The 25,778-nt window shown below is 41.7% G+C and overlaps 1 protein-coding gene across 1 annotated transcript; it reads left to right on the forward strand.

Moving 5' to 3' along the window:
* On the forward strand, window positions 1–25,363 carry nrd1a (nardilysin a (N-arginine dibasic convertase)). Its single transcript, XM_061062698.1, has 31 exons — window positions 1–318; window positions 818–1,055; window positions 1,328–1,409; window positions 2,267–2,420; window positions 3,349–3,422; window positions 3,603–3,698; window positions 3,901–4,023; window positions 7,375–7,432; window positions 8,134–8,207; window positions 8,964–9,033; window positions 9,315–9,392; window positions 11,166–11,286; window positions 13,148–13,206; window positions 13,470–13,524; window positions 13,620–13,724; window positions 14,132–14,255; window positions 14,556–14,642; window positions 16,180–16,299; window positions 16,436–16,487; window positions 16,922–17,072; window positions 18,574–18,701; window positions 18,889–19,051; window positions 19,224–19,255; window positions 19,528–19,666; window positions 19,783–19,830; window positions 19,933–19,985; window positions 20,495–20,578; window positions 20,820–20,910; window positions 21,148–21,264; window positions 23,268–23,357; window positions 23,445–25,363. The coding sequence occupies exons 1-31, from the start codon at window positions 152–154 to the stop codon at window positions 23,661–23,663; spliced, it is 3,252 nt and encodes a 1,083-aa protein (XP_060918681.1). The 5' UTR covers window positions 1–151; the 3' UTR covers window positions 23,664–25,363.
* Window positions 25,364–25,778: the final 415 nt, after the last annotated feature.

A 25,778-nucleotide genomic window follows, 5' to 3' on the forward strand; every position in this document is an offset into this window, starting at 1 on the left:
GGGGCTCTTCATCATAGCTCTGTTCAGGCTGACACGGTGTGTTGCCGTGCTGAGGGCTAAATTACCGGTGGCAGCGAGCTGTCCTGTTGTTTATGGTCGCGCCTTGCTGTCAGCCCGCAGTGCCAAAGTCTCATCATCTTCTCTGGCGAGGATGCCGCTGACAAACAAATCCAGGAACGCCCCGGCGTGTGACTCTCCAGGCTCAGGCCGAACTGAACCCTCAGCAGACTACAGCCGGACTACAGGGGACGGTGGAGGAGAGGACAATGTTGGAGACAGTGAGATAATCAAGTCCCCCTATGACCCCAAGCAGTACAGGTAAAAGACTCTCCTGTACAAAGCTTCATACTGCATGTGGCCATTCTCCATGAGTATTATGCATTATGCTGCAACCCTGTTACGTGATTTATCTCCTCTAGTTTGTGCTGTATTCTCAGTCATTGTTATTAACGCGCTTTTACATGCAGCGAGGATACTACCCAGAACTAGAAGGTGCTGAGAAAATGACCCAGATCCACTAACCCAGATCCAAAAAAGATATCGAGCCTCTTTTCCAGCAGCATTATTTGTGGTGTGATGAGCCGATTTCATGCTATAAGCACACACCAGCGCCTCAGGCCTCTGTGGAGCATACAAAGAAATGTGCTGTGTGGAAGCGTACAACAAGATGGTCTCAAAGGATGTAAGATGCAGTCTGGTTGGTTTAACAGCCTGTTCAAAATGAGGAAAATACAAACAAACAAACAAACCGTAATGTACCACTGGTTCTCAATGGTCTCTGAATTGTTTGACCTATGACTCCGCTCCCTCCCTCCAGGTATGTTGTGCTTGACAACGGGCTGCGAGCTCTGCTCATCTCGGACTATAGCGGCCCAGCGGAGTCCGAAGACGATGACTCGGACGGAGAAGAGGAAGAGGGCGATGATGAGTCTGGAGATGAAACGGAAGATGAGTCTGAGGAGGATGAAGACGACGAGCAGGGCAGCGAAGGTGATGATGACGAAGACGACGACGACGATGAGGGGGATAAGAAGAAAAGAAATGCAGAGAAACAGGTACAAATGGGGAGAACTTTAATTCAAAGCTCCGTTCATGGTTTAGAAGCTTGGACATGTTAAGTCTCAGACGAGGGTGAAAATAACTGGAGTCATGTTGAAACCCAAAAATGTGCTGAAATCACATATGCAGAAATTATTTATGCATGAGTGTTGTCAGCACAAACCGAAACTATTTATAGTGATGTTATATGCACACACTTTTTAAACACCTGCATACCTGATATGATATCCTTTGTGTGTGTGTGTGTGTGTGTGTGTGTGTGTGTCAGTCTGCAGCCGCTCTGTGTGTGGGAGTGGGCAGCTTCAGCGATCCCAGTGACCTCCCTGGCCTCGCTCACTTTCTTGAACACAGTGAGTAAGAAAACAGAGAGGGTGTTTTTTTTATCTTTACATTTTCTTTTTCAATCCTCATCTTTTCTCAACAAGTAGCAAGAGAACCCCTGCATAGTTCACGATCACCTATAAAGTCTGTTTTTTTTGTTTAGCCCTAAATTTATACATCAACAATTTAGCCTCAGAGTCGGCGCAAAACACCTTGCATCATTTTGGATTCAGACAAGGCCAAACCCAGCTACCATATTCAATGCATTCTAGGAGTAATTTTGCTGTTTTAAATAATTTAGTGTACCCTCTTTTCCTTAACCTGTTTGTCTACTTTTACTTTGGTTAATAATTTGTGACATTTCCCAGAATATCCTCCAACAAGTCTCAGAGAACGCACGCGGGAACTTGTTGCACTGAAGTTTTTTCCAGTCCAATAAAAAAGCAAGAGTTGCTCTCCTCTCTCGAAATGCCACATATCTTGTGAATTGCATTCTGGCTGACTGATGTTTCTCTCAGTGGAGAAGTGGTTACGTCTGCCTCCTCCATAGATGTGGTTTTTGAGCATTGTTCATTCCTAAAGGGTCTGTTTGAAAAGGAAAGCGTGCTATTCCTACAGATGTCACAACTGTCACCAAATGTTAACAAGTGATATTTAGAGAAATCTTTAGAGCTTTGGCTGATTTTTTTTTCAATTCTATTGTAGCTCTGCGGTAAATACAATGCCACAAAATCTGTGTGTTTGGTCCAGCTTTCCACATCGTCAACAAAACCACAAATGCAAGGCACATACTCAAGTCACTACACTTGATTTTACCTTTTAAAATCCTTCCTTTTTTTTTTTTTTTGTCTTCTCCTATATTCTCCCCTTTTTTGTTTGGTCCCAGTGGTGTTTATGGGCAGCGAGAAGTATCCCTCAGAAAATGGCTTTGATGCCTTCCTCAAGAAGCACGGCGGGAGTGACAATGCCTCCACCGACTGCGAGAGGACGGTCTTCCAGTTCGACATCCAGAGGAAAATCTTCAAAGAGGCTCTTGACAGGTAAAGAACGATCAGAAGTTTCTTTGTCTTCAGAGCAGTCGCTCTCACGGAGTTGAATTCTTAATAACCATCAAATGATTTTCAGACAAATACAAAACACAGACATAATAAAAGCAAAAATAAAAACGTGTACACACAATTATTGCTTACAAACTGCAAGTTGATGGCTCTTGGGAAACATCTTGGTAAGGCTCATCCCATTATTGTCTCAGAAGAAAGATTTGTAGAGTAGTCCACAGAGAAAACACACTGTCATGTCTTACACTAGCCCTATTCAGACTGTTGTTTTTTTTGGGTTTTTTTTTTTTTTTGCAAAAGCGCCGTAACTAGGCTCAGCCATCATCACGTCTGTGTACATTCATAATGATCCCACGATGGCGTAATAATCTTGCCCTAGTCACTCACATTGCATTTCGTCTTTGCGGGGGTTAAAAACATATTAGGATTTTCCTAGTTCACATAGTAAGCAGGTGACAGATGTGATAATATCTGCGCTTTGACAGATGTTAATAAGCTAATGCTAGCTTTATCGGCTGGTTCAGTTAGCTAGCTACTGTATAATAAGCCACAATCATCAAAGCTTTTACTTAGGTAAAATCTTCTTCAAATAGGAGAATCATAGAATGTGTACTACTTTATTCACTTATGGCTATACATCAGATTTACTGCTACAGAGTTTCTTAAAAAAAATATAGTTAGAAAATAAATTCAGAGAGGAAAAACAGCTAAAATTCCTGTTCATGTTGTAATTCCAACTTCTGCTGTTTAATAACTTGGACAAACATTACAGGCTCAATCAGCCCCCTGCCATTAAGCTGTTGTCTGTGGAGTTGAAATGTCTACATCTGATTGTCTCAGTCTGACCAGTGTCTCTGGCTGGTAAGTGGCCCCTGATTATAACCTCTTTGTCCTGTCAATCCTCTCTCAGGTGGGCTCAGTTCTTCATCTGCCCCCTGATGATACGAGACGCCATTGATAGGGAGGTGGAGGCCGTTGACAGTGGTGAGTCTCGTAGCCTTCTCCTCCGAGCTGAGGAGTGCATCTTTTATCTGGTTCACTTGGAGTTAAAACTTTCCATCAGCTGCTTTGGCGAGTTCTCCTCGCGCAGCTCTTTTGCACAACATTGATCTTCGTCTTTCTCTGTTTTTCTCGAGTGTTTCTGTCTCTCCTCCTGTCTGTCAGAGTACCAGCTGGCTAAGCCGTCAGACTCCCACAGGAAGGAAATGCTGTTTGGCAGTTTGGCCAAACCTGGACACCCTATGGGCAAGTTCTGCTGGGGTGAGTTGGTAAACACAAACTGCTGGGACACTTAATACACATGGGGCCTCCTTGAGGTATGTTCAGCAATAACAAACAGGAGCCCTTGAAACAAATGCCAAAGCTCCTTTTCTTTCTGATATGCCTGCATTTTGTAAAACATTTTTTTAGATGTTTTGTAGTATCTGCTGGTGGATTGATTACTCACTCTTAACAACAACAGGTAATGCTGAGACGCTGAAGCATGAGCCAAAGAAGAAGAAGATCAATGTCTATAAGCGGTTGCGTGCCTTCTGGAAGAAACACTACTCTGCCCACTACATGACTCTTGCAGTGCAGTCTAAAGGTCAGAAAAATCCATTTCATTTTACTAAACATCAAATACCCGTTTTATTAGTAGACCGACAGAAATCTAACTGATTTCAGTAATTTTCATAAATGTATTGTTTTAATTGAAAAAGCAATCTGTAGATCAATGGACAATGTGAAGAAATATTTCACTCAGCTCTAATGATGATTTATCTTATCCATGTTCAGCCATCTGTGGTTAATAAGTTCTAAATAAACTCAAACTGCAATACTTCTCCAAACAAACTCCCATATAATGAGACATTTTTAACACGTTTTTTTTTGTGTGTGTGTTTCTCAGATAATATCACACAGCTAATTAAGTACCGATTGCAATTAATGACAATAAGTGTTGACATTTGGGCTGAGAAAATGCTCGTCACAAAACAGAGAAATCATTTGAACAAAGTGCTATTTAAAACCTGCATGGCATTTAACCAATCTTAAGTAAACATCAACACTGGTGCTGACATATGAGAATATGGAACAACATTAGTTTTGGGTCTTTTTTTTTGTTCACTTAAACAATGTAGTAGTAGAAAGAAAAAATAATGATCATAATAGATACAATTTATACAGCACCTTTAAGGCACCCAAAGACGCTCTAAATGATGGAGGGACCAAACAAAGAACAAAACGGAGACAGGTAGCAAAAAAAAGATGTGAGACCCATGGAGAGGTGAAGCTAAGTGAGGCTGTGGAGAACAAATGGTGAAGTCTTTTGAATGAGTCCAAAGATGGGGCATTGCGGATGTCTGAGGGGAGAGTGTTCCAGAGGGTGGGGTCTGTGACACTGAAGGCCATGTCTCCATAGGTGCGGAGTCTGGTCTATGGTATGGACAGCAGGTGAGTGTCGGAGGACTGGAGGTAACTGGACGTGGTGTGTGGGTGTAGGAGGTCATAGAGGAACTGAGGGGCTAGGGATTAGTAAGTGCGGAGGAGTTTGCATTTGTTTCTGGATCTAATTGAAGCCAGTGGATAAGAGTTGAGGTGATGTTCCAGTGGAGGTGGATAAGGGTTGAGGTGATGTTCCAGTGGAGGTGGATAAGGGTTGAGGTGATGTTCCAGTGGAGGTGGATAAGGGTTGGGGTGATGTTCCAGTGGAGGTGGATCAGGGTTGGGGTGATGTTATGTTCTAGTGGAGGTGGATAAGGGTTGAGGTGATGTTCCAGTGGAGGTGGATAAGGGTTGGGGTGATGTTCCAGTGGAGGTGGATAAGGGTTGGGGTGATGTTCCAGTGGAGGTGGATAAGGGTTGGGGTGATGTTATGTTCTAGTGGAGGTGGATGAGGGTTTGGGGTGATGTGATGTTCCAGTGGAGGTGGATCAGGGTTGGAGTGATGTTATGTTCCAATGGAGGTGGATGAGGGTTGGAGTGATGTTCCAGTGGAGGTGGATCAGGGTTGGAGTGATGTTCCAGTGGAGGTGGATGAGGGTTGGGGTGATGTTTCAGTGGAGGTGGATCAGGGTTGGGGTGATGTTCCAGTGGAGGTGGCTGAGGGTTGGGGTGATGTTCCAGTGGAGGTGGATGAGGGTTGGGGTGATGTTTCAGTGGAGGTGGATCAGGGTTGGAGTGATGTTCCAGTGGAGGTGGATGAGGGTTGGGGTGATGTTTCAGTGGAGGTGGATCAGGGTTGGGGTGATGTTCCAGTGGAGGTGGCTGAGGGTTGGGGTGATGTTTCAGTGGAGGTGGATCAGGGTTGGAGTGATGTTCCAGTGGAGGTGGATGAGGGTTGGGGTGATGTTCCAGTGGAGGTGGATCAGGGTTGGGGTGATGTTTCAGTGGAGGTGGATCAGGGTTGGAGTGATGTTCCAGTGGAGGTGGATGAGGGTTGGGGTGATGTTTCAGTGGAGGTGGATCAGGGTTGGGCTTATGAGGACTCTGGCAGCAGAGTTTTGGACGTATTGGAGCTAAGTTACAAGTACTCGGTCTACCTCTCTGTGGTCTCCTCAGGTAAATATTTGTCTATTTAGCTGTAATTGTATTTGGGGTGAGGTGAGGGGGTTGTCACCATAAGAGAAAACTTTCACATTACACCTAACCCCCTCAGTGATGATTGATTTAGAAATACCAATAACTGCCACTTTGAAAGTTCATTTTTAATCCCCAGTTAATTTCGCAACAACTTTTGATTCGCTGTGGTACCCAGGAGTGTGTTAAAAAAAAAAACTGTACAAGATTCAACCGAAATGACAAGAGTATTGATTTCTGTCAGCAGAAAAAAAAACTCACTTTGAGCAGAGCTTCTTTATCAGCTAAACAAAAAAGAGCTGCAAGAATTCATTACGTCACATCGTTTTTTTTATGAAAGAATAAAGTCAATAATTGGCCTTCTTCCATGGTGCTGTGTCGAGGAGGAGTTTTTCACTTCAAGGAAAGAACGCTTGCACAAAGACGAGTGTTAATTTTTCCTAAAAGGGATCCTTCCCGTCAAGTAGTAGAGTGCTCAGTTAAAAGGGAGGCTTTTATCAGATAAACATGCATCCATCTTTGTCTGCAAAGCCTTTGTGTGTGTAATTTGAATACCACACAGGAAATATACTCTGCCAGTTGTGATATAGAGTTATGGAATATAATGTAATAATAGTATGTTGTGACCATGGCTGACTATGATTAACCTTTTATTACTTCCATATACGTTTCTTTTAAGGCCTTTATTTTTAGAGATAGGACAGTGGGTAGAGTTGGAAATCGGGAAGAGAGAGAGAGAGAGGGTGGGGAATGACATGCCGGAAATGAACCACAGGTCGGTTTTGTCACAGTGCCTTGCCCAAGGGCACCTCGGCAGTGCTCAGGAAGTGACCTGGCACCTCTCCAGCTACCAGACTAATTTCAAGATTTGGTTCACATCGGGACATTAACCAGCGATGCTCCGGTTTCCAGCCCAAGTCCCTACAGACTGAGCTACTGCCGCCACAGAAGAACTGTTCATTAGCAAATACCAAAAAGGGAAAAAGGTCCAATGACCTCCTTATGTTGTTTAGGCTTAATTAAAATCTGGTAAAACAAATGAAGATAAAAAGTGTCATGTGAAAAGAGGATTATGTTTAAAATCACGGTTTCTCCAACACATCTGCCAACAGTAGCTAAGCTATGATTCCTTCAGTGTGTAGTGTAAGTAGTAGATAATTGCATACTTTTGTTTTTCTGATATTGATGCTTTCACACCATGTTAATTTCAATTATACTTTCATGAACAAACTATGTTTTAAACTCAAGCTACAGTCACTTTGAAACAAACAGTCTCTGTTGAACCCGAGTCCTCAATCCAAACCCAGAATTATGAGGTTTTTCAACCAGAATGACTTGAACTCTAAACTTCTCCTCCTTCACTCGCTCTGCCCTTCAGAGAAGCTGGACACTCTGGAGGAGTGGGTGAGAGAGATCTTCAGCAAGGTGCCTAACAAGTGAGTATAGAAGAAGAGGCTCTCAGTCACTGTGAGGGGGATGACGTGTGGCTGTGATATAGAGTGATACATCCTCTGAGACTTTGCTCGGATCTAAATGTCAAGCGTTCCTCCGTTTCCTCCTCAGCGCTTCTTTATCTCTTTTCATCCTTTCCTTTTTATCAACATCATACACCTGAAAGGGATCATTTATCCCTTAAGTCGAGCTGAATTACTGTTTGCTTCCAGAACTCTGCTACTGTTTGTTTTATGCATCGCTGTGGTAGTTGTTTTTAGAGCATAATCATGCATATCGCAGTGATGTATAAACCACATGATTTTCTTTGAGGCTATCATATGATTAAAGGATTACATGCTTCTATATGGATTGATGAATTTTCTCTTATGTACGAGCTCATTGAATATTCCTAAGCCTCTTTAACTTCCTTGAGTCGTTTTTTTTAATCAACATAACATTTGAAAACGTGTGTTTTAGGATTTGATACTAGAAGACTGTTCGTCTGTTGTTGGAAACTTTTAAGTGCTGCTCATGAAGAACAAATTGTTTCTCTGTTTTTGCTCGAATTGAGATTTTTTTTTTTTACGCATTATGTTGGCTCTAAGACCTGTTCAGTGATCTGCAGTGACATATTGCCTGTTTTTAATTGGTACAGTATAATCAATGTAGTTTCTATAACTCTTTATTTTTTTCTTGTCTACAGCAATCTGCCACAGCCAGAATTCTCCAATATGCCGGATCCCTTTGACACACCAGCCTTCAACAAGCTGTACAGAGGTACTGATCGATCTTACTCTGCTCCTCTGAAACTGAACACTTCTAGTGAACTCTCTGTGGCCAAACTTTAAACACATCTAAGGGGTTAGAAGATAGTTCTAATGGTAGTTAAAGGAGATCAATTATACTCACTTTGACCATTAGTTATGTCATTCTGGGACACCTATTGAGTAGCGTTGTGAGATGTGTAGCTTCAAAAGCTCCTTATTTCTCCCATACTGGTGTCAGTAAAATCGCTCATTTCAGCTTCTGACTGAAACGGTTCATTTAAGCTGCTGTCTCTTCAAGGGCCCTGCCCACTTTCCTCCGATTGGCCAGCTCTGTTTGCAGTCGCAGTGACATTTGAGTGAACTTCCGGTTGGGCGTGTCCTACAACTTTGCTACATGCTTTGTTCTGATACGTCGGCAGAACCTGACGTCAGGTTATGGTCAAGTTTCGTTCACAGCCAACAACTGTGTATTGTGTGTTTAGAAAGACTTTGCAGAGGTTTCATACAGACATCCAAATATGGATCAGCATAATCGATCTCCTTTAAGTTGGAAAAACGTCTTTTACATTTAAAATTTTTGGGCTGTTCTTGCAGTTTTTGCATTTTTTTTCTACAACACTCAATAATTTTAACACACAAGTTACGGTTCATTATGATTTATACATTGAAAACAGATGAAATGTCAAATGGATACCTAGATTTGTTTTCAGTGGATCACAGAAACGTTACATGGAGTTTTTATAACTGTACATGTTTGTGTTTGCAGTTGTCCCTGTTAGGAAAGTCCATGCTTTGAATATCACCTGGGCCCTCCCCCCTCAGGAGAAATACTACAGGTGAGCTCCACAAAGTAAAGACACGGCACAGAGAGCATCAATGCAGAATAAGACAATTCAGAACAACCCATCTTCTCCCTCTAATTTAAAGAAATTACATGGAATTTGAATTCCCTCTCATGTGTCTGTCTGGTTTTTCACAGCAGTGTCTCTTGATATAAACATGAAATCAAAGGAACCTGAAGATGCTGTTCTTTACACTGATTGTAGGAGGATTGCATCAATGTGTTTTGTTTCTCCTTTACACATTCTTCCCTCCTCCTTTATTTTTTTCTTTTCAGAGTGAAGCCTCTCCACTATATGTCTTGGCTGATTGGCCATGAAGGCATAGGAAGCATCCTCTCCGTGCTCAGGAAGAAGTGAGTGTTATTGCCTCTGTCTGTTTGTTTTTCAGATTCGAGGGCTCTCCAAAAACGCAATTAAAAGGTCTTCAATTTACTGGGTATACATGAGCTTTTTGAAGCTCCCAGCGAAGCCCAATCTTCAAATTCTCCACCGACCCCTCTTGACGCTGTGATTCGTGCATTCTCTCGATGCGGCGGTACGAGAGCATTTCAGCCTCTTGTTGCTAAGTGGCCAAGTGATTCGCCCAAACCCCTCTGTAGTCCCAGTGTACTAAGAGCCCATCCAGTAGTCCCGGTGCCATCAGCGGCACTTTGAACAATTGATAGAATGTTCCCATTTTACTGTGTGCTTCTTTCAATTGTTGATAAATGACAGGAGTGAAATTTTGAGTGTACTCAGTCTTTATTCCCAGTTGAAGCAAACTGCTGAGGCAGTAGAGTGGTGGTGGTTTTTATTAAATTGAGAGACTCAGCCTCAAGGGCGTTAAGATGCAGGTTTGAAATTGGGCCACTCAGTGAAGCTGGGTGGAATGGTTTGTCTATCTATGTGTCCATCACACTAACCGCTGGTATGCTACCGAACAGATGCGTTAAAAATTTAAAGGACCATTCAGGCGTTTTTTTGTCCATTTTGAAAACACAGACTTCACACAGACTACAGAAAAATCTGTACAAGTACCTGCAAATGTTTTTTTGTTTTTTTTCTGTCTTTATCCCCTCAATTTTCCAGCTCACTCTTTGAACTCTTTTCAGAGATTTAATACTCACTTGGTTTGATCCATCGCAGTCGACATCATTTCATGTTGGTAATACAGTGCAGACTTTAAGAGCCGTCCTCCCCCTTCAAGTGCATCCTCGTACCACTACAACATGTCCTCATGCAGATAAAAGCAGAGAAGAAAATCTCTCACCAGCTTAAGAAAAGTTTCAAATCTCTGCGAGTTGTTTTTCCTTTGAAAACGAAGGGGAAAGCTGCAGAACATAGGCAGGAAGGCAGAACATAGCCATAACAGAATAATCTGTTATTTCTTCATTCTGTTTTTTTTTTTATTTTGTTAAAGTTAGGCTGACTGCCTCTGAGGGGCCACCAAAGAGGGTACAATAAAGAAACATGCAGGGATATATTTTTTTAACCTATTGCTCTGCACATATACCAGCAATGTGTGTGTGTAAAGTGTATTTTATATTAGTGTGTGAATCTGCAGCAAGAACAGAAGCTAAGACCGCAGACTTAATCAATGCCACAAAAGGAAACAGAATGTTTTGACCCACTGGTCTTAGGTGTGTGTGTGTGTGTGTGTGTGTGTGTGTGTGTGTGTGTGTGTGTGTGTGTGTGTGTGTGTGTGTGTGTGTGTGTGTGTGTGTGTGTGTGTGTGTGTGTGTGTGTGTGTGTGTGTGTGTGTGTGTGTGTGTGTGTGTGTGTGTGTGTGTGTGTGTGTGTGTGTGTGTGTGTGTGTGTGTGTGTGTGTGTGTGTGTGTGTGTGTGTGTGTGTGTGTGTGTGTGTGTGTGTGTGTGTGTGTGTGTGTGTGTGTGTGTGTGTGTGTGTGTGTGTGTGTGTGTGTGTGTGTGTGTGTGTGTGTGTGTGTGTGTGTGTGTGTGTGTGTGTGTCTGTGTGTGTGTCTCTTCCTTTTTCTTGCAGCTTTTCTAAAAAATTGCCCTGCATCAACAAGTTGTGTGTATGACCATCCGTCTTCGATGTGTGAATCTTTACCATTAGCCAGATTTATTTTCAAATCCCTCCGAGCTAATTTGTATATACGCTTGTGTGTGTGTGTGTGTGTGTACAGGTGCTGGGCCTTGGCTTTGTTCGGAGGAAACAGCGAAACTGGCTTTGATCAAAACACCACCTACTCCATTTTCTCCATTTCCATCACTCTCACTGATGAAGGCTTCCAAAACTTCTATCAGGTAAAGAGAGTTCCTACATTTTGTAGTTTGTCTTCTATTGACTATTTATCATCTGCTGGAAACGGAGAGACACTGCAGCTCCGGACTGAGCCGGAGAAGCTGAGGGAAAAAAAAAAAAAGCAGTGACTGATAGGAGTGTGGATCTGTCAAAATCTCACGAGTTGGGTATATGACGCACTCATGCATTTGACTCGCTCCTGCAGTACTCTACTTTCATTTTGCAGACAGTGCATATTGAATATGTCAGGTCAAACTTTCTCTTACCCGTGGGATTGTAGAATCCACAGTGCGCTGTAACACTTGCCTTTAATAAGGACCGGGTGAGCTTAATGTCTTTCTGCTCCATAGACAGTACAGGCAGTACGTTAGCATGTCAGACACAGCCGTACAGTACCGACGCTGAGAGCTAGCTAATGTTAGCCGAGCGACTGAGGATCCAGGAACGACACGCACACTTGTTGTTTCTGGATACCAAGGAGGGTGGGGAGGGTGCATGGAGCAAAGTGTCAACCGTGGTACTCCTAATAACAATATGGTAGCCTGAGTTAGTGACACAGCTATTAGAAAAAAGATCCTTGTTCAGTGTCGTCCATATCTTTTTATCCTGCATTGACCCAACTGGCCGATTAGCCTTGTTTATTCTGTACAAGTTGCTATAAAAATGGTGGTATTAAACAGGAACACAGGCGGTTATTATTAAATACGAGGAGTTTTTTTTCAAGCTGAATACATCACAAAAACCTGCATATAACTCTTTACAAATGCTGCAACAGCCTTGAGACTGTTTACTGCGATCAAGAGCTTCAACTTGATCATACACTTCTCCGTTCAGAGACGGTGAACCTGCTTTTGTTTGCACAAGGGTGCCATTGTCATTTCATTAAGCTTGTTCTGCTCAAGGGTTATTTGCTTCCCTTTAAAGTAGTAAGAGAGCAAGATTGATTCAACTGTCTCTCGTCCTGTTTTCTCATTCATTACAAACTCGCATGTATTTCTTTGCAGACACAAAAGCCGAGGATGCATTTCCAATAACTTGTTCCAATTTAAAGAGGGCAAAGAAAAGCATCTTACTTCCTGTTCGATATAGAAAAGAAAAGAAAAAAAACTGTAACCAAATAACTAAAGCCCGGCCGATAGTAGCATATCCAGTGAGTATCTGTATTAGCTAACTTTATCATGCTGATGTTTTTTCACCAGTCAAATAGCATTTCTTTTGAGTTTCCTTGTATTACACTAGAAGTTCTCTTTCTGGCTGTCACCAGCAGAATGTGCTGTATGGATTGAATAAAGCATTATCACTCTCCAGAGAGTCAAGCGGTGATGTACGTAAAATGCGCAGTTACTTTCCAGTGAAGATCGAAGATAGATCTAAGAAAGATATCGGCCGATATATCAGTATCAAGTTTTTTCTCTCCCCAATATCCATATCAGCCCCAAAATCCCACATCGATTGGTCCCAACAAATAAACACAATGAATTAAGTTGCAATAGTAGCTGAAGGCTCTGGGCCCGATGGTGGTCAGGCGGGCGGGTGGTGTAGTGAGTTGAATAGAAGAAGAAAACCTGAGAGTGAGTGCTGGTGTGCTGGAGTTCAGAGAGGTACAGAGCAGTGAGGTTCTGAGAATCTTGAAGTCAATGCGATATTTAACCGGTAGCCAATGAAGCTGCAGAAGGACAGGAGTGATGTGATTTAACGGAGGGGGTTTCTGGAGATGATGTGAGCAGAAGAGTTCTGCTCTGGACCAGTTGTTACTTCACTGTAATTCAACCAAAAAAAAAAAATGGCATTGATTCATTAATGCTCAACGAGCCATATGACGTTATGAGTTCTGACTTTCTTGGTGTTTGTGTTCTTTCACAGGTGACTCAGCTGGTGTTCCAGTACCTGAAGATGCTGCAGACACTTGGACCACAGCAAAGGCACAGTCACACTCACACACTGACAACAACAACAACAACAAAATACAATACAATTAAAAAAAGATGTCTCTGGAGTGACTACTTCCATTGTAGGACACGAGATTACTCACACCAGATACTGACTAGTGAATATGTCAAATATATTTTTAGTTTATTTATTGCTTTTATTATTTCAGTAGTTGTGTACTTTAATCTGTCTACAGGAGTGTTGTTGTTTGTGAGCTTCTGAGGTAATATTTCATTGTGTTTGCTCATCCTCTCAGAATATATGAAGAGATCCAGAATATTGAAGCCAATGAGTTTCACTACCAGGAGCAAGTAAGGATGCAAATATGAATGTGCTGCTGTGTTGAATTATTTTACTCACATAGAAACGGAACATTATATTTGTGTTTTTTTTTTGTTTTCTTTAGATTGACCCTATAGAATACGTGGAGGACATTTGCGAGAACATGCAGCTCTTCCCCAAAGAGGACTTCCTGACAGGAGATCAGCTGATGTTCGAGTACCAGCCAGAAGTAAGTCGTTCTGTAATTCAGGCAGTGAACCAGTTCAGAGTTTTATTCTCTCTCTTTTTTTTTTTTTTTTTTAGATTAAAGATGTTAATGAATCAAGTCAACTGGAAAAGGGAGACATTTTTATTTGCCTGATATGGGGCTGATTTTTATGGCACACGCATAAATGTGCCAGAAATATATATTTGCTAGAGTTGTGGGTGCTGTCTTTGATTCGTGAATATTACTTTGCATCAAAAGTTTCAGCGTAATTGTGGTTTTCATTTTGCCTGTAACTTTAGCTCACATCTTACTGTAATTGGAAGCTTAAATTGTCTCATATAAGTAATCCAGAGACGAAGAGAGGGAGAAAAACGAGTGCTCTCGATGAAAAGTTGACTTCAATTTCTTTTGTGTGTGTGTGTGTGTAGGTTGTTAGAGCAGCTCTGTCTCTCCTCACCCCAGAGAGAGCCAACCTGATGCTGCTGTCACCAGAACACGAGGGCCAGTGTCCCCTCAGGGAGAAGTGGTTTGGCACACAATACAGCGTGGAAGGTACGTCTCTTTGTGTGTGTGTGTGTGTGTGTGTGTGTGTGTTGGTTTACTGCATGTGTTACAGCTCTCCCCACAATATAGGCATCCGATGAATACATTGTCTTTTTCCCCTTGTGTGGTGATATTCAGCCTGATATATTGCAGACAGCGCGCAGTAGAAATGCCAGCATTTATCTCTGTCTTTTATACGGCAAACAATAGTGTTGGGAAATTTAAATAACAAATGTCAACATTAAAGTCCTTAGGTCACTCGCTCAAAACACAAATTTAAACTGGAAATACCTTTCTGTGTCCTCAAAGACATCCAGCAGGAGTGGATGGAGCGGTGGATGGGAAACCTGGAGCTGAACAGCGACCTTCACCTTCCCGTTGAAAACGAGTTCATCGGTGGGTGAAGAGCGAGAGAGAGAGAGAGGGGGGGGGGTTGTTGTCACCAGAACTGCAGAAAGAATCTGAAAAGTGTCCGAAAATCAACATGAACAAGCCTCGGTCCATCAGTTTGTTCTTATTTTCTCTCTTTTCACTCGTCCAGTGGATAGACCAATCAGATATATTGACCACACTTGTAGGAATAGTGCATTTTGGTCAATGTATTCTGTCTTCTGTAACGTTCCCTTGTTAGTCACTGATCTAAAGAAAGGGTGATAACTCAAGCTCGATACAAGCGCCATTCAGACAGGGATTATTTCTCTTTAAGAGCAGGAATGACTTCAGTATCATCTTTTCTTGTCAGTGATTTTAATCCTAGAGATACTTTGCATTCACAGAGTTTAAGAGTTTAATTCTGGCTGAGTTTCCTCGGCTCCATGCACAGTTCCAAAACAAAGCGTTTATACTTCAAACATCAGTCCTCTCAAACATTGACAGAAAAAGTAGGTTACAGTGGATTCTGTCTTGGCTGGTCTAACTGTGCACAGCAAACTTACATTATGAGTAGTGAGCTTCAACGTTTTTGATACTGAAGAGGCGAGCAGAACCTCCATCACAATCAGAAGTGTAGCAAGGAAAGAAAGACAACTTCGTGTTATTATTATTATTATTAAGGGCAGTTTTTAACAAAATACTGGTAGACTATACAACAAATCATACATGTACCACTATGGCTATGTGAGCATTTGCAATAAACAAGCAACAAAGTGTGAATTTTTCCCAATGAAGTCAAAAACTTATTTCAGCAACTAAGAGATGTTTTCTCCCTCAGCATTCATCTATTGGTTAATAAAGGTCTCAGCAAAGTGGCCATGCCTTCACATGTTGAAGTCAGAAGAAGCTAAATCTATTAACTATCCTGAGATTAGCTAGGGCTAATTAGCGGTGGGAAAAAGATTGAACAATTTAACTTAATATAAAAAAAAAGTATCATACCTGCAGGCCTATTGGTAAATAGTTCTAATCCTAGTGCTGCTAACATGAACTAGCTTTGAACGACATTAGCATTCTCTGACTCTGTTAGAAAAATGAAGGATCAAACCTGATGGAGCAGAAAATGTGAGCTCATGTGTTTGGATTCCAAGCCTTCTTCTGTTTTTTCTTAAATCTGGTGCTTACATTACCCACAATGCAACTCAATCCTCATTTTTTTTTTTTAGGTTCATAGATTTGGTGCGTTATGCAATGCTATCTGTTGAGTATTAGCTGGTAGTCTCACTTTGCCCCTTCCTCAACCTGAGAAAATTCCAAGAGTTTCAAACTTAGATCACTCTCTATGACCTATGTGACGTCCAGAACATAATCCTGTCGTGAAGTTCGACACTTTAACTCAAACACGGCAAACAAGGCCCCTCTGGTCCTGCTCTAGGGTCTAAAATCTAGCTGCATGTTAAATCCTAAACTGGACACATTGCATTGTTTGAGCTCACACATTATTTATGAGATGGTACCAAGTGGAGTTACGGTGCTCCATTGTTTATGTGCATTTGTTCAGCCACCGACTTCACCCTGAAGCCCTCCGACTGCCCAGACACCGAGCTCCCTGTCCGGATAGCCGACAGCGACAGAGGCTGCCTGTGGTACAAGAAGGACAACAAGTTCAAAATCCCCAAAGGTAAAATATGCCTAAGTTTGTTTGTGTGCCTGCAGCCGAGGCATCATTTAACATGCACAGTGTTTCTACACTATATCAACTTCTAGTATCATTAGGAAGTGTGTTGACACTGGTTTGTCCTTTTTTCCTGCTGCAGCCTACATCAGATTCCACATAATCTCTCCTGTAATCCAGCAGTCTGCTAAGAAGTAAGATCAGGCTTAAATATGACCTTGTGCAAATAGTGTTTGCAACACTGATTTACATAGCTGCCTTTCTCATCCCTCACTTTTTTTTTTATCTGTTCCTTCCATCCCTGCTCCTACACTTTCATCCTCTTTCCCTTTTTTTTTTTTATCACTTTTTACCCTTCTTACCTTCTGTCCTTCACTACTTCCATTTCCGCTTTCACCTTTCTCCCCCTCCCTGTCCTCTTATTTATTGCCGTCTCCTTACTTTTTATCTTTCCTGTCTCTTTTACTGCCTCGCTTCTTTTCACCCTATCCACCTCTTTCCCCTGCATCTCATCCTTCTCAACTTCTCTCCTCCACCTCCCCTCCTATCTCCATTTCACATCCCCCACCCCCTTTTTTTCCCTTTCGCTTTTCTCTACTCATACTCCATCTTTTCTCCCCCCCTCCAGTGTGGTCTTGTTAGACCTGCTGGTCAACATCCTCGGACATAACCTTGCAGAGCCGGCCTATGAGGCTGAAGTGGCTCAGCTGGAGTATAAACTGGTAGCTGGTGAGCACGGCCTGGTCATCAAGGTTAAAGGGTTTAACCACAAACTGCCTGTGAGTCAATGCACATATAGACACTACACACACACACACAAATAGATATGCATGTGCGTAAAACCACAAACTGCTTCATATTATATCAGTAGAAAAGATTTTTTCTTCCTGTTTACTTTGCGACATGGATTTGTTATTCAAGGTAAATCACATAGATAGGCAGACATGTTTGGTCTATTTGGGCCAATCACAGATATTAGAACTGGGGTTTGTGCTGAGGCAAAACCTTTGTGTTATATATGTTACATAGGAAAAAAAAAAAAGGTTATATAGAAATAAAGGTTTGGGGTGATTAGGAAACTGTGTCATCTTATAGTTGTACAGCAGAGCTAAATCAAAGACTATATCGTTTTGTGCTTCTCAACTGTTCTCACCCCACGGCCAACCAACAACTCGTAATGAGAAATTTCGACGCAAATTTCTGACGTTTTTCAACCAATCAGATTTATTTCTGAAGTTAGCACCTTGGATGGTGAAGATCATGCGTCAGCACCAAGAGATGGAACAAATCAAATCTGTTTTAAAAGTGCTTCATCATCTCTTTGACACTATTCACAAACATTCGCGACCCAGTTTTGAACCAGTTGAGAACCACTGGTTTACAATATACACACATGCAGACAGACAGACATTTGATCTGTTCAGTGTATGGTACAGTAGTCTACACTGGGGCTGTTTGACATCATATTAGAATGTCACATTTTTCTTTGAGAAAGTGATTTTTATAAGACCGCAGCCAATTCACGTAGAAACATTTTTTTATTGCAGCTCAAAAACGAATGATTTAGCCTTCATTGCTGTTATTAAAAAAAAATCTCCATAAAATCAGAATACCATGGTTATACTCTAAGCAACAACTGAAAACCACATTATTATTGGCTATACGTATATCCAGCGTGAATAAAGAATCAAATCCATAGGATGACAATTTGAGAAACAAAAAAGTCTGAATAGCTCTTTGAGACTTAGATGAGAAGACTTAAAACACTCTGATGTAAATATGTAGCTGGAGGGGTTGGATTGAACCTTAGTTGTGGGTTAGAGGTTACCGGTAATTGTTCTGTATTTATCTGTGCATGTGGCTATTTAAGAAAAGAAACTCCTGAAACAGACACATCAAACTGAACACAGCTTACCTAGCTGATAAATCTGTCAGCACCTCCAAAGTTAAAGCTAATCCAACTGTCCCCTGATTATAGCGTCATATTTACCAAATAGACATGACAGTGAGATCGTTTTCTCATTCAAGTCTTTGCAGAAAGAGAATGTGATATATTATATTTCTAAAACACCAAACGACTCCTTTAAGAAATGAGTTATGCAGAACTAGTCCTCCCTCTCTGCTTCTTAACCACATTAAAGAGACAATCGGTGAAAAACATTTCCAGCTAGATTGGCATAGTGTCATGCATGCTTACTGCTATATTTATTCCTGACACACAGATGTGTTTGCTTTGTGTGCGTGCATGATAATGACGGTGATGATTTTGTCTCTCCTCAGCTGCTGTTCCACCTGATCATTGACCACCTGGCGGATTTCTCTGCCGCCCCTGACGTCTTCAGCATGTTCGCAGAGCAGCTCAAGAAAACCTACTTCAACATCCTCATTAAACCTGAGAAGCTCAGCAAGTAAGTTGTTTCCCTATTCTCTCTCTCTCTCTTTTTTTTTTTTTTTTTTATCTCTGACATGCCCATTGTTGTCTTATCTTCAAGTCTGTGATGCCTTCTAGTGGTGAAATGTGCGACAGAACCGTGAGCCTTTTCAGTTCTCATTTTTTCTTCCCCTTTCTCTCCTAACTCTGCTCCTCTCCCTCAGGGATGTGCGTTTGCTTATCCTGGAGCATTCTCGCTGGTCCATGGTGGAGAAGTATCAGGCTCTGACAGCTGGTCTGAGCAGCGGGGATCTGATGGAGTTCAGCCGGAGTCTCAGGGCAGAGCTGTACGCCGAGGGTCTGGTGCAGGGCAACTTCAGCAGCACAGTGAGTGAACACAGACAAGAGGATTAATAAACAAAAAGATCGTCTGATTAGTCAATGAGTCAGTTAATGCACATGTCTCCTCTTGCGTCAACTGAGTGTGAGTATCATGTCTGTCTGATCCCTGTGTGTGATCCCGGCCTCTTCATTAACCTGTATTGTAATTTCTCCGCAGGAATCACAGCAGTTCCTTCAGTATGTCACCGAGTAAGTCAGCCATCACACTGAATGAACTCCCTGATGAAACACTAGTGCTATATAATCAGATGCATCTGTTTGCATCCATACACAGTAATTGGCATTAGCTTCATTTGTTTAATCCATGATGACCCTTTGACCTTCTTTATCTAGGCTTTTATGAACTCTCTCCTTTCAAACATTTTTTCTCCTTCTTCCTCATCCTTTTCTTCTTGACCTGTCTGGTCTTCTTGCCTTCATCCACTCATTTGGTCCTCCTTGCCCCCCTCTCTCTCTGGCAGAAAATTGCAGTTTTCCAAGCTGCCAGCAGAGGTGCCGGTGATGTTCCGAGTGGTGGAACTTCCGCTGAAGAACCACATCTGTAAGGTCAAATCACTCAATAAAGGAGACGCCAACTCTGAGGTCACCGTGTACTACCAGGTGTGACTACATCTGTTATACAACAAATCTAACATGCTAACAATATCATATAATTTAATTAAAGTAGACGATGTAACTAAAAAAAAGTCTTCTTGTTTTTGTTTTTTATTTCTTAGTCTGGCCTAAAGGCGTTGAGGGAGCACACACTGATGGAGCTGCTGGTGGTGAGTGTCGTGATACGTTTTCTCCATTCACTCATTCACTCATTCACTCGTCATTCTTCTATACTTGACTGGGTTGTTGTTGTTGTTGTTGTCGTCTTACAGATGCACATGGAGGAACCCTGCTTTGACTTCCTCAGGACCAAAGAGACTCTGGGGTGAGTGGAGTAATGTTTCATTCTGCCTTTAATAAAAAAGGAAAACCTATTAATGACATTTGGGAAAAACAAACCATGAAAAAAAAAAAATTGATAATATTACAGATGAATAGCGTCCTTGCTGCAGATATGTTTAAGACAAGAGAATAACTTTTGTTTTATATTATGTTTCCGTCTGCATGCCTCTGTCTTATTGTGGTTTGTGATTACTCTCTCTCTTCCAGACAGAGCAACATGCTAGTGCTGAACTGGAGGATTTATCTGAAGCTAGTTATTTTCATTCTTTACTCATCTGTTTTATTAACAGTGGAACATTTCACATGAATCTGCAAGAAAAAATAGCTTCTTCCTTTTAGCTACAACACGTTTGAAACAAATGGCATTACATGTCCAGATGTCTTCCTCATGTTGTTACTCTGATCCCTCTCTGTTTATCTGCTTCTCAACATCTCTCCCTCCTCCTCCTCCTCCTCTTCCTCCTCCGTCTTGTTTCATGTCGCCCTCTGCAGGTACCATGTCTACCCCACCTGCAGGAACACCTCGGGCGTACTTGGATTCTCTGTCACCGTGGAAACACAGGCCACCAAGTTCAAGTGAGTCTGCAACACAATCGTAACCTTTCATCCGCCTGAAAGCAAGATCCGATTTATCATAACCGCTTTCTCAAAACCTAGGTATAATATATCTTTCTGCTCATCCAAACCCAAGCTCGATTTATCTGCGCGGCCCTGCAAAGAGGAGCCAGCGAGCGGAGCTGATAAATGACTAAAAGAATCAAATACAGCCCACAGCATATAATATATCTCTTACCTCCCCTGAACTTTTCCCTCTCAGTACCGAGCTGGTGGAGTTAAAGATTGAAGAGTTCTTGGCTTCATTTGGGGAGACGCTCGATTCGCTGACTGAGGACGCCTTTAATACTCAGGTCTGTGTCTGTGTGTGATTTAGTTTGTGTACCTGTGAGTTCCTCATTGTTATGGAAAAAGAAGAAAAGTTCAAGAAAGTTTTACATAACCCAAAAGTTTTTGTTGGGGGAAATGTCAGAAGTTGCTCCTGAAGTTACTCTGTCGGTTTAATAAACACAATTCTTATCGTGCCGTGCCTTCAGGTCTGCTTTGTACGGTGTGTGTAGAAACCATGTGTGTGTTTTATGTACATACAGGTGACTGCTTTGGTGAAGCTGAAGGAATGTGAGGACACTCACCTGGGTGAGGAGGTGGACAGGAACTGGGCCGAGGTGGTTACACAACAATATGTGTTTGACAGACTTAACAGAGAGGTACGGACCACAACTACACACACGTACACAACTTAAGCCAATACTATGTGTTCACTGTTTGAGCAGTTAATGTGCTATAAGTCGTCCTTGTTGTGCCTTCCTCTTTACCTTATTTAATGTAAATGTAACTAATACAGCGAATGAAACTCATGACACAAAACTGAATCCTCGTTTTAAGTGGTGCACAAATACAAACTGTACATACGACCTTCCTGACATCATATTTTGTCAAACCTTGCTCCTGATGTTGCCAAACAAAAGGCAGAATCAGTGAGAGTTTCTACAAAAGTAATGTATAAGACTCACTAGAAATGTGTTGTAATGTCAGTGTCTGCACAGACCCTGCCATCGCCATCTCTTTTTTTTTTAATATGCTGTGCAAGGTTCCCTGTCCAGTCTACCCTTGGGTTTGCGCCCTCTGGCTTATAACAATGTGAAAGCTCTGAAATGATTCTGTCAGAATGTAGCGACCCAATGCCTCATTGCTAAAACATATCCAAGAGGAAGCTATTGGTGTCGTTGAGATGAGGACCAGGGACAACCTTTTTCTAAGTTTGAGTTTTATTTTTTTAGACCCTTATCTTTTATTCAATATGAAAATGTCGTACAATACATTTTGAAGAGATTTAGCATAACATGAGTTGGCTTCCGATCCAGCGTATCCTTTAGGCGATGACCTCACTGGGTCAGAGAGTTCACTTATGAAGAAAACTCCACTCTTCCTTTCACACAAAAACAAAACTTGATAAAAGCTGAAGAGAGGTCAGGACATGTGGGGAAGAGAGGGTGGTAATGACAAATGGTTTCAGGTGAGGGTCGGACCAGCGACAAGTTAGCCAAAAAATTTTGCTTTTTATTCGGGATGCCTGCTCTACAGACGAGCTAAACCAGCTCCCAAGGGGCCAACTTTTATTGTCAATAAAGCACAGCAATCCCACTCTTCCATCCTATTAAAAGCTTCAATTATAACTGTGTCCAAATCGCTTAAAACAAGCTAATAATTAGACATAAATCGATACATTAAATGCAGTTATCATTAAGCAACATTGTGATCCAACTTTATGGACATGAATCCTTGGTTTTCTTTCATTAGTTCTGGTTATGGCTCGTCTTCTGAGGGTATTATCTTTCCTTCTCCACCAGTTAAAACCCTGGACGTATCCGAATTGCCAAGTTGCTCAATCTTTCAGTAGGCAGTACCTACTATCCGTGCTGTATACTGTTAGTATCTACTATTCAGTATGCACACACAGTAGGCAGATATTTGTGCCTACTTCGTCTGATTCATTCAGTATGGAAGTGACGTCATTTACGTTTCCAGAACCGGCCGCATCCACCCGTTTTTTGTTTTTGTTGTTTTTTTTTTGTTTAGCTTTATTCAAGAAGAGTAATGCACATATACAGTCAGGTAAACAAAAAACAATATCACAATGTAAATCAAGTAAAAGGCAGATTAAATAACTAAATAACATTATTTCGTGTACAAATAGGAATATAAAGTAAAATAAACAAATAAAGACTTAAATAGTGAAATCATTATTTAAATAGAGGGGGAAAGGTTTTATAATAATGCAGACATTTGTTATATTTTCTGTTGTTAATTAAAAGTAGCGATTTCAGTCGGGACTTTAACTCTAGATTAAAAATTGATTCAATTAATCCACGCTCGTTTGTTTTGATTTGGAGGCGCACGTGACGTGCCGATTTACGTTTAATTTCGCACAGCATTGTGGGTGGTAAAATACAATTCATTTCCTGAAAGCACGCATCCGATCCATACTGCATGAAACCCGGAACTTAGTATCCATACTGAAATGTTCAGTATACTGAGGTGGACCCAAAAAATGCACACTGAATGACCACGAGGGTTCAGTATACTGAAACTCCACACTGAAAAGTACGTACTGCCTACTGAACTGTGGCTATTCGGAAAGGGCCCTTGTCTTTGTCTTGTCCATTCAGCCCTCCCGTTGTTCTCACCAATAGTGCTTCTGTGTGTTCAGATCGCCGCTCTGAAGCAGATGACCCAGGTTGAGCTGGTCTCCTGGTTCAAAGAACAGCGAGGAGAGAACAGCCGCAAACTCAGCGTGCATGTAAGCAGCGACTGTATGCATGTATGACACAGGACATGAAGGATGGTTTTCTTTGTCTGGTATTTAACGTGTCCCCGTCTCCTGAAGGTGGTGGGCTTTGGTGCTGAAGAGAATGATGAGGATGCTGGTGGTAAGAAACATGAAGGAGAAGAGGGCAAAGAGGAAGAGTTACACAGCTCTGCGTACGGTGAGGTGTCTAAGCTCACCTTCCTTCCTGCCAAGATGGCGGGCGCTGTAGCCATCATGGACATACCAGCTTTCACTAAAGGCCTGCCACTCTTTCCCTATCACAAGATACTTGAATAACCTCGCGCTCAGACTGTGACACGGATGGACGGCTATGCTTTGCCTCTCACTGAGCGGACTCTGTCACATTAGAGATGCAGTCACTTAACATGTGGAGGTGAAGGAATTCTGAAACAGTTGTGGCTTCTCTATGGACCTGGATTCTTCTTGGGAGCCTCGGCTGTAGATTTTAACTAAACTGTGTGTGTATGCAAAACACCTGAAGGTGATAATAGACTTTTCTTGAAGTGATACATGATAAGCTATTCTTTTTTCTCACACCTAATTATTTTCAATCCTCAGACACCAGGAGTGTGTAAGCACGCTTTCTATTTCTCTATCCACACTGACTGAAGATCGTTGGATCAAATTCTCATTATTCGGCTCTCTGGCTCTGCTATTATAAGAATACCAAATCCCTGTTTTTTCAGCTGTCTGGATCTCACAGTGAGCTTAATACATTTTTTTTCTTTTCAAATCAACTGTGAAAACTGCAAAGAATATTGAATCCTTTGAACTCTGAAAGGTTGTGTTTGATGGATTGTGAGCTCTTCTCTGCACTCCTGCTGTGTTAGCTAACTGGAATAATTACACCATGGTACAAAACTGTGCAAAGAAAATAAATCCAGGAGTGATGATTGAATTGATTAAGCAGTGTACCAACTACACTTTTGAGACGTCTTCACAGTATGCATTTGCTGAAACTTGCCACATAAGGGTTAAAGGTCACAAAGTATGCAAAATACACATTACCATGTTTTTCTAACACTAATAGGTGTCCCTAGTCTGTCTGCAAACCCAAATTATGACAAAAGTCCATCCCCTCTGTCTTCTGCCTGCTCCTCTTTTCAGAAAATGTGTGCTAAAACGGGCTGTTTGGAGATGTTCCCTTTGTGACATCACAAAGGGCAGTAACCCCTCCCCCAGGTGGGTGACACTCCCATAGCTACGTGTTTGTTCAGCCCTCTGAGCCCGCCTTCTCATCGTGAACAAAAGGGCATGGAAAGAGAAACATCCCCTTCCAGAGGGGCGTGGCCGAGCACAGCTCATTTGCATTTAAAGCTACAGACACAGAAACAGCGTGTTCTGAGCAGGGCTGAAATAGAGGGGTTTATAGGCAGGATCAGAGTGGATTTATAACAACAAACTTCACAGACATATTTTGGGGAGCTTTGAGACTTGTTTAAACTTGTTAAAAATATATATAATATACTATAAAAATATATTAAAAATTTATATCACTTTCTTTTCCCGGTTGGTCCTAAATGTGGAAGGCATTTCAATTTGAAATACTTCGGCGCTTCCTTTAGCTGTAGATTGAATTTAAATGATACATTTGCGGTGCAAAACACATCACACACAACACATGACACAGGATGTGTGACAAACAGCATGGTCCTCAGAATGCCACCAGCTGTTTAATTTACGCAGGTTTTTGATTGTGGTGTTGCTTCTACACCAATCACACACTCACGACTTCTTCTCCCTGGGGACGAGGTTGTTGTGCGAGATCTTGTGTCAGACTCATGGCTGATGACACTCTGCACTATTGAGTGTAATTAAAAACTAATCCCGAGCCCAGCACAGCAGAGCATGTTAACAGAGTTGAGTAATATGCCCACAGGGATGCCTCCCTGCAGGAAAGTCTTCACCTGCAGTAGTCCCACATAAATCATTACCTCTATAACTGGTGGTCGAACAGCTTGCTTAAAATTATTATTTTTTAAAAGCTTTGTGCAAACAGTCGATGGCCAAATGTGTTTGGAAATTAAAACATTGAATTTATATGTGACTGTTAAACATCTCAATCCAAAAACTTCTCCATCTCCTGTAAGCATGGTTATTTAATGACTGGCTGCAACTATTAAGTTCTATCCAACCTCATAAGCACATGGACCCAACACAGGTTTGAGCTGCGATCCAGTTTATCACAAAGACATTGGAAAGAGTTGAGATCAGCTCTCTGAGCAGGTACGTCAAGCTCTGACACAACAATCTTTTTCAAACTATTTAATGAAACTATTTGATGTTTTTGTTGAAAATATTTCACTTTTTACTTTAGTTAACCTAAATGCTTAACAACGTTAGCAAGGTAAATATGTCGTCTGCTGGTTGGGTCCGTAATGGTAGCTAGAA

The sequence above is a fragment of the Labrus mixtus genome, chromosome 18 (assembly GCF_963584025.1).
Source record: "Labrus mixtus chromosome 18, fLabMix1.1, whole genome shotgun sequence".
Taxonomy (NCBI): domain Eukaryota; kingdom Metazoa; phylum Chordata; class Actinopteri; order Labriformes; family Labridae; genus Labrus; species Labrus mixtus.

Excerpts from the sequence above, each read along its gene's own strand:
- nrd1a (XM_061062698.1), top strand. The coding sequence starts at position 152 with ATGCCGCTGACAAACAAATCCAGGAACGCCCCGGCGTGTGACTCTCCA. Across the intron at positions 3,699-3,900 it reads TATGGGCAAGTTCTGCTGGG|GTAATGCTGAGACGCTGAAG; the intron begins GTGAGTTGGTAA and ends TAACAACAACAG. Across the intron at positions 13,525-13,619 it reads AGTTTCACTACCAGGAGCAA|ATTGACCCTATAGAATACGT; the intron begins GTAAGGATGCAA and ends TGTTTTCTTTAG.